The sequence below is a fragment of the Alexandromys fortis genome, unplaced genomic scaffold (assembly GCF_014885135.2).
Source record: "Alexandromys fortis isolate MF-2015 unplaced genomic scaffold, M_Fortis_MF-2015_v1.1 scaffold_304, whole genome shotgun sequence".
In the NCBI taxonomy this organism is placed as follows: domain Eukaryota; kingdom Metazoa; phylum Chordata; class Mammalia; order Rodentia; family Cricetidae; genus Alexandromys; species Alexandromys fortis.
The window spans coordinates 706,253-725,216 of NW_026068173.1; the positions used below are offsets into that span (position 1 = coordinate 706,253).

General features: G+C 48.9%; 1 protein-coding gene across 4 annotated transcripts; it reads left to right on the forward strand.

Annotated features, from left to right (window-relative positions):
* Positions 1–5,984: 5,984 nt before the first annotated feature.
* On the forward strand, positions 5,985–13,923 carry Tcf23 (transcription factor 23). Of its 4 annotated transcripts, XM_050128547.1 has the most exons (4): positions 5,985–6,135; positions 6,557–6,693; positions 7,745–7,987; positions 10,149–13,923. In XM_050128547.1, exons 1-4 carry the CDS (start codon positions 6,036–6,038, stop codon positions 10,323–10,325), a joined length of 657 nt encoding a protein of 218 aa, XP_049984504.1. In that variant the 5' UTR covers positions 5,985–6,035; the 3' UTR covers positions 10,326–13,923. The 4 variants fall into 4 exon arrangements, with proteins under 4 accessions (XP_049984504.1, XP_049984507.1, XP_049984506.1 ...); XM_050128550.1 differs by lacking the exon at positions 6,557–6,693; XM_050128549.1 differs by lacking the exon at positions 6,557–6,693 and having other exon boundaries at positions 5,987–6,140.
* The last annotated feature ends 5,041 nt before the right edge of the window (positions 13,924–18,964 follow it).

Genomic DNA, 18,964 nt, shown 5'->3' on the forward strand with positions numbered 1-18,964 from the left:
CAGTCACCATAACAATGGAAGCTTGTAGTCAGAAGAACAAACCAGGTGATTAGAAGGATGCAAATTTCAACCCTATTTACTGACCTTGAAGGAGGAGAGAGGAAGTTGATACTGAATTAAGTCACCAGTGGCCAATAGTGTAATCACTGTGCTCATATGATGAACTCTTCATTTAAAATAAAAACCACCCTAAATAATAGGGTTCAGTGAACTTCTGGGTTAGTGATCTCATGGAGGTGCTAGGTGGATGGTGTGCCCAGAGAGGGCAAGGAAGCTCCGCACCCCTCACCCTTCACCCTCTACGTTCCCTCCTCCTGTGCATCTCTTCCCCTTGGCTATTCCTGAGTTCCAGCCTTTATGACAACAGAGAAAGGCTAGGAAAGGTGTGAGCCTGCATTCTGTGAGCTGCTCTAGTGATTATCAGACAGAGGTAGTCACGGGAACGTCTGACTCACAGGTGACCCAGGACTCAAAACTATAATTTGACAATGCTTTGGGGTCTGTCACTTTGAGCTGTGGGATCCCGTGTGAACATCTCTGGGTGTATAGTGCTAGAATTTCCTTGAATTGTTGAACACCTGGTGGGTGTCTGGAGAATTTGGAGAAGCTGTGACAGAAAACACCCTACATTTGGCTTCAGAAACATCAGAAGAAGCAGCATTTCTCGCTGTGAGAAAGAAGAATGACTAAGGAAACTACAGTTCACACTGACCCCGCTTCTTTTATTTTGTGTTAATTACTGTCAGTAAAATACTGTTAAGCATGCCAGGCGGTGGTGGCACATGCCTTTAATCCCAGCACTTGGGAGGCAGTGGCAGGTGGATCTCTGTGAGTTTGTGGCCAGTCTGACCTACAAAGTGAGTTCCAGGACTGTTACACAGAGAAACCCTGTCTTGGAAAAAAAAATTGTTGATCAAGTGAAAGGAAGCCCTTGGACTGTAGAAGGGTTCAGTGGTTAAGAGCACTGACTGACCGGGGTTCAATTCTCAGCACCCACATGGCAGCTCACAACTGTCTGTAATTCCAGTTCCAGGGGACCTGATACCCATGGCAAATCACCAATGCACATAAAATAAATACAAGAAAAGAGAAGTCCTCTAAGCCTTTGTCATCCAGGTTGTAATGCAGTTGTTTCGGTTTGCTGGTTGTTTCCTGTTGTAGATATTATCTGCCACATACTCTTCCCACCCAAATTCCTCCAGCTCCAGGCTTAAGAACATCATGTTCTATATCTTTTAAACATTCTACTCTGAAACCTACAAATAGCGAGGAGGATGGGTGAACAAGCTAATTGTAGCTGGCCAAGAGAGTTTGGCCCTGTCGCCTTTCCTTCCCTTTTATATCTTGTTTTTATGTGTGAGAGGGAGAGTGAGGCACTCACGGGATGCGGCGTGTGTGTGTGTGTGTGTGTGTGTGTGTGTGTGTGTGTGTGGTCAAAGGACAGCTGTCAGGAGTGGGTAACCACTTCCACCCCTTCCCCTCACAAAGCTCCTGTGAATTTGTTACTGAGCCCAATCAGCTTACTCCTGTAAAGCAGATAAACACCAATGCAGGTTCTTCTTTTGTTTTTGTTTGTTTGTTTTTGTTTTTCGAGACAGGGTTTCTCTGTGTAACAGTCCTGGAACTCACTTTGTAGACTAGGTTGGCCTGAACTCAGAGATCCACCTACCTCTGCCTCCCAAGTGTTGGGATTAAAGGTGTGCGCCACCACCACCCGGCAGAAGAAGACCTTTTTAATCTAGCCCTTAAGAACAAAGGTTAAAAGAAAAAGAGGCACTCAGGAGAAAGCCAAGAGCATGTGGACATCTCAAAGAGAAATCACCTTAAAGCCTTTGTCATTGTTTGTACCAGGGTCTCGGGCAGATCAAGCTGGCCTTAAACTCCTAAGGTAGCTGAAGCTGGCCTTGAACTTTAGATCTTCCAGCCGCCTGTCCTGACAGCTGAGGTTACAGGAATACACCACAGCTCCCCGTCTGTGACGTGCTGGAGACCAATCCCAGGGCTCCAAGTGTTTTAGGCAAGCATCCTACCCACTAAGCTATGTCCTGAGCTCGGCATTCTTCTTTGTATAAGGACAGACCCCATGACCTAAACCAGCACTCACACATACTACCTTGTAATACTGTTGTGCTGGAGATTAAGGTTCATAAACTTTGGGGGATGAATTCAGTCCACGGTGGTGGTGGGGTCTGAACTGTCCCATTTCAGCAATAGAAATGTGCACTTGGTGATCCCAATCAAACAACCCATCGATGAGAATAGAATATCCAAATTGTACCAGACACAGAGGGCAACGTGTCTGGCATGTTTCGTCTTCACCTTCTCAGAGAAGATGGGACAGAGAAACAGCCTCTTGCAGTTCAGCCAACTATCACGGGGGCTCGTCACGCCCAGCTGAAGCAGAACCCAGAAGTAAACTTGCTTTCACTCCCTGGAAGCCACAGTGGAAGCCACGAAGCCCAGTGTCCAGGAGCAGGACCAGTACCAACCTGGTAGAAGCATGTTTGAGGCGTGGGGAGTAGCGTCTATCCCATGTTCTTGCCTGGCTGCTGCCGGTATGAAACCACCTGGGAGTGTCATGACAGAGTCTTCCCTGCTGTGTCCATCTCCTGGAGAGCAGGCTGAAGGACAGGACTGAGACCAAGTTGTCACAGAGAACATTCTCCAAGAGCCTGCCCCATGGCTGCTGCTACCTCAGCAGAGAGAACCAAGCCCAGCATGGCTTGAGCTACCTACCCACTTAGAGGATGTTCAACATGTAATGCCCTTCAAGACCAGCTCTCCAGGAGTCCTGGTGCCTTCTCTGCTGGCTGAGGGAACATTTGTACAAAATATTGGGGTGCTAGAAATGGCTCCTGCTTGCTGGCATGGGACCCACAACTCTGTCCATTGGTCTCACCCCGCTCTTAGTCACTGCATCTTTGTAGATGCTGTATCCCTGTATTCTTTTCTTTGACTTTCCATCCTTCCTTGCTCTTTGTTTCTTTTTCTTCTCCTCCTCCTCCTTTTTTGTGGGGAAGAAACTCCTAGGCTGTCCTGAAACACACTGTATAGACCACATTAGCACCAAAATTGAGGCGATCTTCTGCTTGCTCTTTCGGTCTGCCTGCCTTCTTTCATTTCTTCAAACGGAGCCTCACACTCTATAGCCCAGGCTGGCCCAAAGTTGAGGTGATCCTGTCTTAGCCTCACAAGTGCCCCCTGTCTCTGTCTCTCTGTCTCTGCCTGTCTCTTTGTCTGTCTCTGCCTGCCTGACTGTGTCTCTGTTTTTCTCTCTCTCTTTGTGTGTGTTCTCTGAGTGTATTCTCTATATATGTGTGTGTGTATGTGTGTTTTCTCTGTGTGTGTGTATTCTCTCTCTTTGTTTCTGTGTGTGTGTTCTCTGTGTGTGTGTTCTCTTTCTATGTGTGCATATGTGATTTCTCTCTCTCTCTGAGTGTTCTCTCTGTGTGTGTTCTCTCTCTCTGTTGTGCGTGTGCCCGCACACTCTGTGTATTCTCTATGTGTGTATATGTGATCTCTCTCTCTCCCTTTTGTGCGCGTGCCTGCGCGCACACACACACACTCTCTGTGTTCTCTCTGTGTATATTCTCTCTCTGTGTGTATATGTGATTTCTCTCTCTCTCTCTTTCTCTCTCTCTCTCTCTTTCTGTGAGTGTTCTCTCTCTGTTGTATGCGTGCCTGCACGCTCTCTCTTTGTGTTTGTGTATATACTGGGATCATACTCAAGGCCTCATGTCCTCTAAACAAACACTGTCACATTGCACATCACCTCAGCCTGGGACACTACTTTTCTTCTTTTTAAATTGATTTTATTGAGCTCTAAATTTTTCTCTGCTCCTCTCCCATTTTCTCCCCTCCCCTTCAACCCTCTCCCATGGTCCCCACACTCCCAATTTACTCAGGAGATCTTGTCCTTTTCTACTTCCCATGTAGATTAGATTCATGTAAGTCTCTCTTAGGGTCTCTTTGTTGTCTAGGTTTTCTGGGATTGTGAATTGTAGGCTGGTTTTCTTTGCTTTATGTCTAAAAGCCACTTATGAGTGAGTACAAATGATATTTGTCTTTCTGGGTCTGGGTTACCTCACTCAATATGATGTTTTCTAGATCCATCCATTTGCCTGCAAATTTCAAAATATTTTTTTCTGCTGTGTAGTACTCCATTGTGTAAATGTACCATATTTTCCTTATTCATTCTTTGGTCGAGGGGCATTTAGGTTGTTTCTAGGTTCTGGCTATGACAAATAATGCTGCTATGAACATAATTGAGCACATGTCCTTGTGGTATGATTGAGCATCCTTTGGATATATACCCAAAAGTGGTATTGCTGGGTCTTGAGGAAGGTTGGTTCCTAATTTCCTGAGAAATCGCCACACTGATATCCAAACCAGCCGTACCAGTTTGCAGTCCCACCAGCAATGCAGAAGTGTTCCCTTTTCCCCACATCCTCTCCAGCATAAGTTGTCATCAGTATTTTTGATCTTGGCCATTCTTACAGGTGTAAGATAAAACCTCAGAGTTATTTTGATTTGCATTTCTCTGATGGCTAAGGATGTTGAACATTTCCTTAAGTGTCCTTCAGCCATTTTAGATTCCTCTGTTGAGGGTTCTCTATTTAGGTCTCTACCCCATTTTTTTTTATTGGAATATGTGATCTTTTGATGACCAATTTCTTGAGTTCTTTGTTTATTTTGGAGATCAGGCCTCTGTCTGATGTGGGGTTGGTGAAGATCTTTTCCCACTCTGTAGGCTGCCGTTTTGTCTTGTTGACGGGTGGCACTGCTTCTCACTAGGTGGCTCCCCCACGGAGGGCGTGTCTCTGAGACTGCGGGGCCACATGACCTTGACTTCACACCCTCCCAAGGACTGAGCGCGGGTCTCCTGGCTACCTGACTCAGAGAGCACACTCAGGTACAGAGTCTCTTTCCATGCAGCTATCGTGAGGCTTTAACACTTTTTTCTCCCTACCCTGTGTCCTTAAAGTCAGTGGATCCTACCAGGGTTGGCAGAGCCAGGGCGAGAGCCCTCTCCTTCCCTCCTGGGTGACTTCCTGCAGAGAGAAAGAACTCCTGTGTGCGCAGTGCTCTTGTGGCATCTCTGTAAATCTCACCTCAGCTCTGGTCGGATTCTAAAGGGTCCCGGATGTATGCCTCTGGAAGAAGGCCTCTCTGAGAAAAAGATGGCACTGGAAGCTAAGAGCTTTCCCTTCATCCCACGGGCATCTCTAGCCTCACTACTTCCAAGATTTTACATTGTTCTGTAATCCCAGCAGCACCTGGGAAACTGAGGCAGGAGGACTCAAAGTGTGTTCAAAGGCCAGCCTGGGCTACGTAACAAGTTTCCAGGTATTCAAGACTACACAGCATAACATTATCTCAAAACAAAATCCTCCGGGCAGGTTGTATCATCTCCCGCACAGTACAGTTCCCCACATCTGAAACGAGTATCGTTTTCAGAAGGCTTTCGGGAGCGGCGCTGGCCGGCTGGCCCAGCCTGAGCAGCAAGTCCAGGTCCCAGTGAGAGACTGTCTGAAATTGCATGTGGGAAAGTCATGTGATTATATTTTAATTAAAAGATTTTAAATGAGGTGGACAACACCTGAGGAAAGACGCTTGATGTTGACTTCTTGTCTCCACATGCATGTGCACACAGGTACACACACATGTGGGCATGCACGTGCACACACAGACACACACACACATACAATCTCTTTATGGTTCCTCTGGAGAATAAATAAGATATCCATCTAAAGCACAGAGGCACAATGCAGGGCATCTACAAGAGCTAGGAACATCAAAGTGTTATTAGGATCCTAGCCAGGTCGTGGTCCTGCCCATCAAACAGGGATACAGGCTGGTGGCGGGGCAGGGCTAAAGTCCTCATAAGTGAAGGGCAGAGCCCTGAGGATGGCATCATTCCCCTGGAATCTTGGGAAGAAACCACCAAGTTGGAATTGGGAAGCATGTCTGAGGAGTGGGGAGTAGCGCTTCGTCATGTGCTTTTGGTAGGAGGAGGAAAGGACCGTGTGAGATAGATGCTGATAGTCTCTGACACAAGGACTGGAGATCCAGAGCCCCGGACTATGGATCTGAGCCCCAAACCTGAAGCAGTAGGTCCATCAGAGGATGACCCTGGTAAGGTCAGTCACGGCGTGGAAGGGCACTCTCCTCTTACCCATCTCCAGGCCTTCTTAGCATGGGCCTTGTCCTAGGGCTTGGCCACTCCCAGCATGCGGCACCCCCACCTCTCAGCTGGGATGGGAGGCAGGCGGAGGCTATCTGCGGGGGCTGTGCTGGGTGGGCAGTTTTCCCAGAGCGAGGAGTGAAGGATTGAGTTGGCGCCGGCTTCTTCAGATACAGACTCTGCTGGCTGGATGGCCAGCCTGTCCTGGCTAACTTGAGCCTAAGGGCTCCCTTGGGCTGGCCCTGTGTGACTGCTCTAGGGGCTATAGCTCCATACCCCAGGAGAGTGACATGTCACAGGAGGCCTCAGGGGCACCAGCAATGCCAAGAGCAGGGCATGGCCAGACTAAGGCCAAAGCACGGTTGCTTCTAGGCGCTGACAGGAAGAGGAGCCGCCTCAGCAAGACAAGGCAGGACCTATGGGACAGCACTAGCTGGGGTAATCACAGACTGAGCAGAGCCACCTCTGCCCCTCGAGGGACCAGAGCTAAGGGAACAGCTCATGGCAGGGTAAGGACTCTCTGGACTAGAGGAGGGAGCTGGGGAAGGCAGGGTTTGAGGGCAACGAGATGCCACCTCTGAGGGCAGAGCCTCAATCGGTATTTGGTGGCTCCGCCCAAGGACAGCATCCTTAGGCCCATGGTGCCACGCTAGAGGTGGGCAGGACAGGTCAGAACTCCATGAGAGCACAGCTCAGGGAGGTGACCTAACTACTGTCTGCTGAGAAACTCAGGCCCAGAGGAGGATGTGAGCTGTCTAAGGTCCCTGAACAGCAGCCAGTGGCGGCGAATCAATCTATCTGTCTGTCTGTCTGTCTGTCTGTCTGTCTATCTATCTTCCAGTCAGAGTCTCATGTAGTCCAGGCTAGCCTCAAACGTCCTCTGTAGCTTAGAACCTGGACTTCTGATCCTTTTGCCCCCACATTCCAAGCGCTGAGAGTTTGTGCATAAACACCCAGTTTATGCCGCGATAGGGATGGGGCGCGGGGCCTCACACATGCTGGGCAAACATTCCCCCAACTGAGCTACATCCGCAGCCCAGGACTGTGTGTTCTGACTCTTGTGCAGAGTCCTTTCCTCTTTACCTAGTTGGGTCAAGGGTCTGCTAAGCAGGGGCGTGGCTCTACACTTCCTATAGCCCCCAGGGTACCCTGGTAAGCAGGCTCTAGATTGGGAGTGGAACAGATGTTAATGGGATAATAGAAAGAACACGGGACTCTTGGGTTCTGAGCCAAATGTTACCACCTTCCTGTCATCTGATCCCAGTCCAGGCCTTCCTTCATTTTATTATGAAGCCTGGCTTCAAACCAGTGAGGCCCATTAGCTCCATAAGATGACATGGCACTAATAGGGTCCTTAGAAGTCAGGACCAACCAGGCGTGGTGGTGAACTCCTATAGCCCCCAGCACTTGAGATGTAGAAGCAGGAAGATCCCAAATTCCAGGTCATCCTGGGCTATGCAGAGAGTTCAAGTCTAGCCTGGGCTACACGAAACCCTGTCCCAACAATAGGAACTCTGATAAGAGGGCAGGGTGAAGCACTCAAGGGGGACCTCTCTGCAGAGTGAAGCCTGCCCTGAGAACGCAGCACGGGAGCGGACCCGGGTGAGGACACTGCGCCAGGCCTTTCTGGCCCTGCAGGCCGCTTTGCCTGCCGTACCACCTGACACTAAGCTTTCCAAGCTGGACGTGCTGGTGCTGGCCACGAGCTACATAGCCCACCTCACCCGAACGCTCGGCCATGAGTTGCCTGGCCCTGCCTGGCCACCCTTCCTGCGTGGACTCCGGTACTTACACCCCCTCAAGGTAAGTCGCTGGCCTAGGGTCTTGGTAGGAAACCTTGTGGAGGGAAATGGAATTGGGGGCATTTTCCTCCTGTTCTCTCAGGAGGGAGACAGAGGCTGGCTCTTCGGGTGGAGCGGTGACTGGGTGTTCTCTGCATGGGAGAGTGATTTCTCCCGGAGGAGGGAAACAGCTCTGAGATTCTTAGTGTCGGGGGAAGAGAGGAGCGGGTTCCGGTTCTAAGGCCCAGGACCCAGGAGAGTCACCCATTTCCAAGCAATTTCACCTCCTTGAGTAGCGAGTGGCGCCTGCCTTTCTGGTTTCTGACTACTGTTGCTGCAGACATCTGGTCTCTGGGAGGACAACATCCTAAAACCCCAGTGCTCTGGAAACACCCATTGGAAGGCGAGCCACCGGTGTAGGTCAGAGGGCTTCCAGCAAGCACCATGGCAAACCATTACCCAGTTTCCTGAACCTTAGCTTGAGAATGCACATGATGGAAGCAAAGAAGGAAAAGTATATGAATGAAAAAGGATAATTAACAATAACCACACAGCAGTTACAGCCACTAAGGCTGGATGCTGAAGATAAGCTGGAGGCCAAGCTGAGAGCCTTAGGGCAGTCCCCCTGCCCCCCCCCCACTTAGGGCAGTCCCCCCCGCCCCCCACTTAGGGCAGTCTCCCTGCCCCCCCCCACTTAGGGCAGTCCCCCGTCCTCCCCCCACACTTAGAGCAGTCCCCCTGCCCCCACACACACTTAGGGCAGTGTCATTTGTTGACTCGTGAGAACCAAGCAAGGGAAGATTTACAGATGGAGACCTGAGGGCAGGGAGGGCAAGGGGCCAGGTTCAGTTCAAACCCAGGCGTCTGGCCACAGACCTCTCCCAGCCACCACCAAAGGCCCCCAGGTGCTTCACAGGAACCTGTGCAGAGAGTATGCTGTGAGCCAGGTCTGGTGGGCCGCACTCAGTCCCAGTACTCAGGAAACAGAGGCAGGAGGATTCCAAGTTCCAGGTCAGTCTGGCAAGGTAGCAAGACTCTGTCTTAAAATTAAAACAAACAAACAAACAAAAAAGAGCTTGCAATATCAAATGAAGGGTGACCTTTACCCTCTAAAAAAATCTTTTTTTCCCCCCTAGAGATGTCATATATTCCAAGCTGGTCTAAAACTCAAATGTAGCCAGTGATGGCCTCGAACTTCTGTTCCTCCTGCCTTCACCTTTCCAGTGCTCAGATTACAGGCCGGGGGTTGAACCCAGGATTTCGAGCATCCTGGTCAGGCGCTCTACCAACTGAACCACGTTTCTAGCTGTCGCCTTTATTTTTTTTTAATGGTTCTTTATAGTGTCTCTTTCTTGTACATGCTGTTCTTCTGAAATGTCCTGAAGTGTTTGTTTGTTGTTTCTTGAGAATATAGCTGAAATGCAGACTTCCGAGATTAAATGGGGTCAGTCTAAAATGCTAAGAGTAGCACTGGACACAGGGCCATGGGGCAGCAGCAAGATTCTTATCTGTAAAATGGTGGTGAATATAAAGCCCTGTGAGTAGCAAATGAGAAATAAATATGTTGGTGAGTGAACAGAGGAGGGGAAGGGAGATGGAAGCCTAGTCTAGAACTCTGACAGATTAGTGAAGGGATACTGAACGATGGGGGAGCAATAGAGAGGACAGACTCTGAGCGGCGTGATCCCTGTCTGTTCGTTTATTTGTTTGTTTTTCGAGACAAGATTTCTCTTGTCCTGGAACTAGCTTGCTCTGTAGACCAGGCTGGCCTCAAACTCACAGAGATCCACCTGCCTCTGTCTCCTAGTGCTGGGATTAAAGGTGTGTTCCACCATCGCCCAGTAATCCTTGCATTTTCTAAAACCACCCTTATTCCTGAGAGGAGGACCTTGAAATCCTTGCAGGGTGTGAGCCAAAGAGCCCCATCCTCACCCTCTTCTACCTCTGGCACTGCTCTGCCCAGGGCACCTGTCTACCTTCCTCCAACCAAGTCTTGCTCTTCTTGAGGTCCTTACTGCCCTCAGTGGGCTCCTGCGCCGCTGCCAGGCAGCAGGAAGACCCTCTAAAGCTGTGACATCCAGAGGACATGTCAGAGGATGCCAGACTTAAGGTCTTAATAGTTCCAGGCTATTCAGGACCACACAGTAGCTGTGTTAATCATTCCCCGTCTTCTGTCTTCTCAGAAGTGGCCCATGCGATCTCGTCTTTACGCAGGAGGCTTAGGATGCTCCAGCCTCAATTCCACCACAGCCACCGCTGCCAGCCAGAGAACCAGGGACGAAGAGGTGGGGTCCCAAGTCTCTGTAGCCACAGATGTTCTTGTCGCCGATCCAGTATCTCCAGCTCTTGGTAACAAATGACCAGCCCCCCTCATCCTCTTCTCTTAGACTGTGACTCTCACGTAAGGACCCGGGTTTTCTACAGCTCTCCCTGTCTTTCCCCGTGACTCTCAGCCTTTGGAATTGACTCAGGCTCAACTTTCAAGTTCAGGCTCCGCTTCCGGCAGGCAGAAGAAGCAACAGTGACGTCAATGGTGGAGGGCTCTGAGGGGACCCAGGATGAAGATCTTCACCTTTGGCTCTTAGGAGGGGACATTCCTGGCACTTCTAGGGTAGTGGCAGGAAGTGAAAGAGCAAAGTGTTTGACGTGGTTTAAAGTCAAGTTAGGGAATCGCCCTCCCCTTACTTCCCTAGGCTTCTTCCGAAATGACTCAGCAGTCTCGGGTGGAGGAGGCCAGGGCGGCTGTAGCCCCAGGTGCTCTTGGCCCAACAGGGAACAGAAAGGGCTTTTGGTAGCAGTAAGTGTGACTTATAGGTCACAAGGTCACAAAGCCAGAGAGGAAACTGAAGAATGAAGTGTGATTTTTTTTTTTAAATTGCCCTACAAGATGCTTATCTAACATCAAAGAAGAAGCAAAAAGTTTAGGGTTCTTATCCCTGGATATGGTCTCTCCAGCTGTCCCCCATCACCACATTCCCCCACCAGGGCCCTGCATCCTTTCTCACTTTCTTAGCATGGGCTCTGTCTGGAGATGAAGCCACCACACACTTACACGGCTTACATTCCAGGGGAACTCCCAGCTGTCTAGGGGGAGATGGTTTTATCCCAAAGGCATCTCTACTTTCACTCAATGAGGCAGCCAGTCACAGCCCTGCCTCCAAAAGGTCGGCACCACGCACTCAGCTGTCTCCTGGAAGAGACTAAGACGTATCTTTCTCATGGGGTGACAACCTATGGTCTTCATTTCTGTTATATTAGAAACCTCGCCTCAAGAAATTTTCCTCTATGTCATCACTAACTGGGGCTTTGTTGGTTTGGGTATAATCTATACAGTTCTAGAAATCAGCTCCCAAGGCCAACTTCTCCCCACAGACATTGACATCCCAGGCCTGCTCCAAGTCGTGGACAGAGTGCCAATATTTTGCTAGAGCTTTAATTACACTAGTCCTTGACCCTGAAGAAATAATTGGAGGACAAAGCATGCAATGCAACGAGCCTTCCAAGTCAGGTAGAGTTTCAGAATGGCTCCTGAAGCCTAGACACAGAAGCACAGCCTTCCTGTCAAATTTTAGTAACCAAGGCCAACTAGAGTCCTAACGGGATGATCGTGAGCCGGGTGAGGCTTAGGCAGGCTGGAAGGGATGGGTTTGCTCCTCCTGGGCTGACCAGGGCATTCGGGGAAAGGGGGTTGAGGGGGTGACTCAGCAAGCTGGGGTGTAGCTGGAAGACACAGAACGTCCCAGCCAGAGCTGCATGGGCCGTGGGAGAGCAGCTGGGCTGTGGCTGGGAGCCATCGCAGAAGGCCTTAGCCAAGGCCAAATGCATAAATCTGCCCGGTCCCGCATTTCTGCTAAGAGACCCTGAGAACTTGTCCAGAGCTGATGCGGGCAGCTGGACGGGGCCAGGCAGGGGCAGTGACCAGGTGTGGGAGGGCAAAAGCAGTATTCTTCACAAGACCATAAAAGTCCAGCCTGGGGGGTTCTATTTTTAAAACCAAATACAGCATCTCCCTGGTTGAGTTGTTGGAGGGTGGTAAAAAGATGTGTCCATGATTTCCTCCCCGTCGGTGACATAAAATTGGTCTCTAGGAAGGCAAGGGACTGGTTTTGGGTATGTACTGGAAGTCCCCTCACAGCCTAGAACATCTCCCAGTGATCGGGTAGAGTTAGATTTAGAGCCTGGAGTGTCCACCCTGCCCAGACTCAAGCTTTTGCCTCATTTTGACAACCTCCTCAGGACTGAACACTTACCAGCGCCCTGGTGGAGAAGACAAAGAGGATGAAGATGTAGAGGATTGGGTTAAGAAGAACAAGCCCATCAAAGAGGAGATACTTTTTGTTTTTATTTGTTTTGTTTTTTTTACATAGTTCACTGTGTAGCCCAGGCTGGCTTTGAACTTGAAATCCTTCTGCCTTAGCAGGGATGATAGGCTCACAGGCCTTTACCTCTCTGCCCGACTAGGATATGTTTCTAAGGCTGCTTCCAGGGAATACGGTTTTCTTGGTGACTAAGACAGTCGTCTGGTCCAGTCACCCCTGGGAGCCAGGGGGGCTGGCAGTGGGGAAAGGAGCCAAAGCCAAAGGAAGACTCAGGGCACGACTGGGGCTCCACCCTCTCTAAGGAGCCCAATACTGCCCTTGGGAAATAGCACTCTGGGGACTGGAGTCTGTAAGCTAAGCAGAAGCAGGAATGAGCCCCTTTGTTCCCACAGCAGAGGAAGAAAAGCACCTGCTGACTGGGAGACCTATGCTCTCCAGTGCTGGGGACATGGCAGATAAGGACAGTTAGAGGCCGTAGAAGGAGCTGAAATCTGTCTCCATCAAGAGCGATTCCCTAGGACCAAGCATGTGCAGGGAAGAATATTCCTAACTGAAGGTGACATGCAGTGTGAGGAGTCCCTGGTCCAGGAGTCAGTTGCATGGCTGCACCCAGTGAACCTAGTCCATTCTGCTTTCTTCCAGTCCTTCTCAGGGTGAGGTGCAGGCAGAGTGGGAAGGAAGACCTCGCTGTTGCCTCCCTCCACCCAGCTGGATGTGCTCCAGGAGCCCTTGGCTGAGGCTCCGATGGAGCTTTGGAAGGGCACAGTTAAGGATGACGGTGGCTGTGGAGTTCACCAAACTGGGAATGAATGATAGGAACTCTTGACCGGCAGCTTGACTGGATTGAGAGATGCCTGAGGGTTAGTAAGGTGTACCTCTGGCTTTATCTGTGAGAACTTTTACCAACTGAATGGCTTAGTCCCTTTATAGATTCAAAATAGACTATTGATAAACCCGGCAATGTGGCACACACCTTTAATCCTAGCACTTGGGGAGGTAGAGGCAGGCCGATCTCTGTGAGTTGGAGATCAGTCAAGTCAGCCAGTGAGATCCTGTCTCAAAGGCAAAATTAGACTATTGAGTCAGACAGTAGTAGAGATGCACGCCGCCCTTAATCCCAACATTTGGAAGGCAGAGGCAGGCGGATCTATGAATTCAAGGCCAGCTTGGTCTAGAGTTTCAGAATGGCCAAGGCTATGCAGAGAAACCTTGTCTTGAAAAACAAAAATAAAACAAAAATTAGACTGTTGGGTAGTGATGGAATTGTGGACAGGCTGAAGGACGTCGCTCACTGGGGTGTGTGCTTGGGGATATATGTCATCCATGGACTGAACTCTCTGGAACTTTGGACCACAATAAACCTTTCCTACATTGCATTGCCTCTCTCCGGAATTCGATCACAGCAGTGTGAACATTAGTGGAGAGTAAGATCAAGATGTTTTCTAAGAAGTAAATCCTTCTTCCTCTTCTGGGAAGAGGCCGGCTAGGATGCGTGAGATAACACCCGCTTCTCCCTTTCCTAGTATAAGCCCTGGAAATTTATTTTGTTCTTGTTCAAGGCTGGGCAAACCAGAGCCAGTGGGCTAAATCCAGCTTCAGTGTGTTTGTATAAATAAAGTTTTTTGGGGACAGGCCTGTACATTTGTTAACATTATGGTTGTTTTTCTCATGCCAAGGAAAAGAACTGAGACAGTCACTGGGAATCCCAGAGCGTTGGCTATCCAGACTGTATAGGACATTTCTGACCCTTGTTCTTCTTATAGTTCAAAAACATCATAGGTACTCCAAGTGTTTCTGGGAACCCTAGATAGTCTAAATGACTAAAATTATTTTCATAATATAAGAATACAAGATGCAGGGCTGGAGAGACGGCGCATCATTTTAAGAGCACTGGCTGTTCTTTCAAAGGATCCAGGCTTGATCTCAGCACCTACATGGTGGCTCACAACCATCTGTAACTGCAGGTTCAGGGGATCCGACACCGTTTTCTGGTCCCTCTGGGCGCTGGTGTACATATGCTGCACAGACATACTTACAGGCAAAACACCCATGCACATAAAATTTCATAAAAATTAATAAAAATAAAAAATCCTAAACAAAGAAAAATACAAAATTAAAGGGGGCCGGGTGGTGGTGGCACCTGCCTTTAATCCCAGCACTCGAGAGGCAGAGGCAGGAGGATCTCTGTGAGTTCGAGGCCAGCCTGGTCTACAAAGGCTAGTTCCAGTATGGGCTCCGAAGCCACAGAGAAACCCTGTCTCTAGACAACAACAAAAACTCTGTCTCTAAAAACAACAACAACAACAACAACAAACGACAAAAAGAAGAAAGAAAATTAAAGGGGAAATAAATTAGCATTAAAGAAAATAAAGAATACAAGATGCTATTGGCCTCGCTCCTCTCTTCCTTCCCATCCTCCTCTCTTCCCCTCTTTACTTACAGTTTTCACTTTTGTGTCTGTACATGCCCTGGGGCACACAGGAGCTCAGCAGACAGCTCATGAGGGCTGGTTCTCTTCCCAGCACATGAGCTCCGGGACTGAACTCAGGTGAGCCTGGCAGCAAAGAGCCTTTCCCCTCTGAGCCCCTTCACCAGCTCAGCAGCGTGCTCTGGCCTCAGTCTGTTTGCCCTATCTAGCCAGTTAAAGTTATCCTTAAAGTTAGTGCTGTGTGTGTGTGTGTGTACACGTGCGTGCGTGGGATGTTAAGGCCAGAGGGACTTCATCCTCAGGAATGCCATCCACCACAGGGTCTCTCCAAACCTAGGCTAGACCAGCTGGCCCCCAGCATCTGTCTGGACAACCCTAGCATTGGAAATGCAAGTTTGCACCACCACACAGTTGACCTTGTTACACGGGTTCTGCGGAGTTGAACCTGGGTCTCTACGCATATAATGTAAGCACTTTTTAGAGTGAGCTATCTCCTCAGCCCTCTTTCTTTCTATTTTTTTTCTAAGACAGGGTCTCACAAAGCCCAGGCTGACCTTAAAATCACTATGTAGCCAAAGACAGCCTTAAAGTCTGGGTCTTCCTCCTTATACCTTCTTTGTCACTGCGCCTAGATTAACACATGTTTTGATTTGTTATATTGGTGTGAGTGTGTCTCAGAGCAGTGAATGTGTATGCATGTTAATGTGTGGATGCACACATGCATGAGCATGTGAGTGCACGTGTTCATGAAGGCAGGGCGTTGCTATCAGGTGTCTCTTTCAGTTGCTTTCCACATTTTTTTCAGTTTTATGCATTTTGCTTGTGTGTATGTCTGTGCACAAAGAGGGTGCAGTGTCTGCAGGACCAGAAGAAGCCTTGGATCCCTTGGAACTGGAGTTACAGACCATTGTAAGGTGCCGCGTGGGTGTTGGGAATTGAACTAGGGTCCTTAGGAAGAGCAGCCAGTGCTCTTAACCACTGAGCCATCTCTCCAGCCCCAGTAGAGATCTCTCATTGAATCTGGAGTTCAACCATGTGACTATCCTGGCCGACTAACAAGGGCTACAGGTATCTGCACTCTTAGGAATGGTCACAGTTCACTGTGGAAAATTTAAATAGTTTAAATGTCATATGCAGCAGATCCCAGAGAGTGTTCCCTCCCTTTAGATGACTACAACCTGTGTCAGGCTGACATAAAACTATGCAGCACAATCTGTATCTATTAATCCAAAAGTGATTTCACTGGTTATTAAAAATATCTACAGGAATATTCCTAGTGGTATTATTTATAACCTCACTGTGATGGCCAGCTTCAGTCGTCACCTGGATACAACCTAGAGTCACCTGGAAAGCCTTAATGAGGGATTGTCTACACTGGCTTGGCTGGTAGGCTTGTTTATGGGGACTATGAGTATTTATTTTGAGACAGTTTTATTTTGTATCCTTGACTGGCCTGGAACTCAATGATTTGTAGACCAGGCTGGCCTCAAACTCACAGAGATCTGCCTTCCTCTGCCCCTGAGAGCTGGGTTAAAGGCATGCACGCCATATTGTCTTAAGTTAGTTGACATGGGAAGACTCAGTCTCCTGTAGGGAGCACCATTCCCTAGGCAGGGAGTACTGGACTGTATAAGAGTAGAGAAATCCAGCCGAGTGCAAGCGTGCCGGCAAGCGAGCCTTAGACATTCATTTCTCTCTGACCGTGATGTGGATGTGATGTGACCAGATGTTGGAAGGTCCTGCCTTGATTTCTTCTCCCGATCGATGGACTGCAATCTGGGATTGTAAGATAACACAAACCCCCTCTCTCCCCTAAGTTGCTTTATGTCAGTTTTTTTTTTTCAATCACAGAATGAAACTGGGAAAAGCCCCGGACTGGAAACTGTTGGTTTTCTAGGTTCCTGGAGCTGTGGGATCCCACAAGCGCTTTTGTTGTTGCTTGGTTAGAGGTATTGATGGACTGGTTCTAGCTCTGCAGAAGCTCTGGAGGTTTCAGGTTGAACAGTGAGTGCTTTGTTAGGCTTCACCAGCAGAGGGCGCTACAGGAAGCCAGCAGCCTGGAGGAGAAAGGCAGGTGCGCCAAACTGTCATAGTGCTGACAGGTGTTTATCCTCAGCAGCTGTGCTTGGCTTTTCTCACTCTCAGAATCAGCTTTTATTGCGTTCCTTCAGGATGCTAGCACCATGAGTGTGATAGCACTGGGGAGCCTGAAGCAGAGGGGTGGTGGGTTTAGGGCCTGCCTATGCTACACAGCAAGACACAGTCTCTAAATAAACAGATGAACAGGGTTTGAGTTGTAGCTCAGGTGGTAAACTGCTTGCCCTGTAAATTGTAAAGCCCTGGGTTCACATGCGCCAGGCATAGCAGTGCACACCTATAATATAATATGAGCACCCCGGAGGTAGAGGCAGGAGGATCAGAAAGTCCTCTTTGACTATACAGTGAGCTCAATGCCATGTCAGCTACATGAAACCTTGCTTCAAAAATAAATACATAAATAGGGCCAACGAGATGGTTCAGCAGATAAAGCCACTTGTAGAGAAAGCCTGGAGCCCTTCCTTTTACATAAAGATGGAATGAGAGAACCGGCTCACAAAGCTACCCTGACCTCCACATGTATGCCATGGCTTGAGTACACGGCTGCCATGCACATATCACGCACCCCCCCACACAATAAACTGTAAGTAATAAATATGTACATTGATTAAAAAGTAGTAACCAGTCTAGCAGTGGTGGCACACGCCTTCAATTGCCGCACATGGGGAGGCAGAGGCAAGCACATCTCTGTGAGTTCGAGGCCAGTCTGGTTTACAGAGAGAATTCCAGGACAGGCAGGACTGTTAACACAGAGAAACCCTGTCTCGAAAGACCAAAAACAAAAACAAAACAACAACAACAGCAAAAACATAAAACATGGAGGGAATTACCTTGCGGTCTCTCAGTCTTGCATGCCCAGCCCTGGGCAGCCTCTTTCCCTGCCCTTTCCCAACCAGCCGGGGCTCACAACTGGGGAGCTTTTCAGCTTCCATCTACCCAGCTCCCATCTTCTGTTTTCTAGTGTGTTATCTTGGCCTCTAAGAGACCCTAGAAGCCTGTTTTGAATGATTCAAGACCAGGTGTGGTGGCACAAACTTTAATCCCAGCACTTGGGAGGCAGAGGCAGGCAGATCTCTGAGTTCAAGACCAACCTGCTCTACAGAGTGAGTTCCAGGACAGTCAGGACTAAGTAAAGAGACCCTCTCTCAAAAAACAAACAAACAAACAAACAACAAAACCTAACTCTGAAGGAGAAAGACAAAGTTGAATGATTCATGCAAGTGGTTTCTAAAGAGATGAGCCAAAGGGAGTGAAGAATAAATGTCTACAATAATTAAAAATTCCCTGTAGGCATGGTGGTGTGTATGGTGGTGTGTGCCTGTGCTCATACTTGGGAGGTGGAGGCAGAAGGACTGAGCAACTTTGTCTCAACACAACACAACACAGCACAGCACAGCAAAACACAATATAGCACAACACAGCACAGCACAACACAGCATAGCACAATACAACACAACACAGCACAATACAACACAGCACAACACAACACAACACAGCAAAACACAACAAAGCACAACAAAACACAATACAGCACAACACAACATAGCACAACACAACACAGCACAGCACGATACAGCACAACAAACACAGCACAACACAGCACAGCACAGCACACTACAACACAGCACAGCACAACACAGCACAACACAGCAAAGCACAACACAGCACAGCACAACACAGCATAGCACAATACAACACAACACAGCACAATACAACACAGCACAACACAACACAGCAAAACACAACAAAACACAATACAGCACGATACAGCACAACAAACACAGCACAGCACGATACAGCACAACAAACACAGCACAACACAGCACACTACAACACAGCACAGCACAACACAGCACAACACAGCACAATACAGCACAGCAAAGCACAATACAGCACAGCACAACACAGCACAGCACAACACAACACAGCACAGCACGATACAGCACAACAAACACAGCACAACACAGCACAGCACAGCACAACACAGCACAGCACACTACAACACAGCACAGCACAACACAGCACAATACAGCACAGCACAACACAACACAGCACAACACAACACAGCAAAGCACAATACAGCACAGCACAACACAGCACAGCACAACACAGCACAACACAGCACAACACAACACAGCACACTACAACACAGCAC

Coding starts and splice junctions, on each gene's coding strand:
- Tcf23 (XM_050128547.1), top strand. CDS start 6,036: ATGCTGATAGTCTCTGACACAAGGACTGGAGATCCAGAGCCCCGGACT. Junction 6,136..6,556: donor TCCATCAGAGGATGACCCTG/GTAAGGTCAGTC, acceptor GGTTGCTTCTAG/GCGCTGACAGGAAGAGGAGC. Junction 6,694..7,744: donor AGGGAACAGCTCATGGCAGG/GTAAGGACTCTC, acceptor ACCTCTCTGCAG/AGTGAAGCCTGCCCTGAGAA.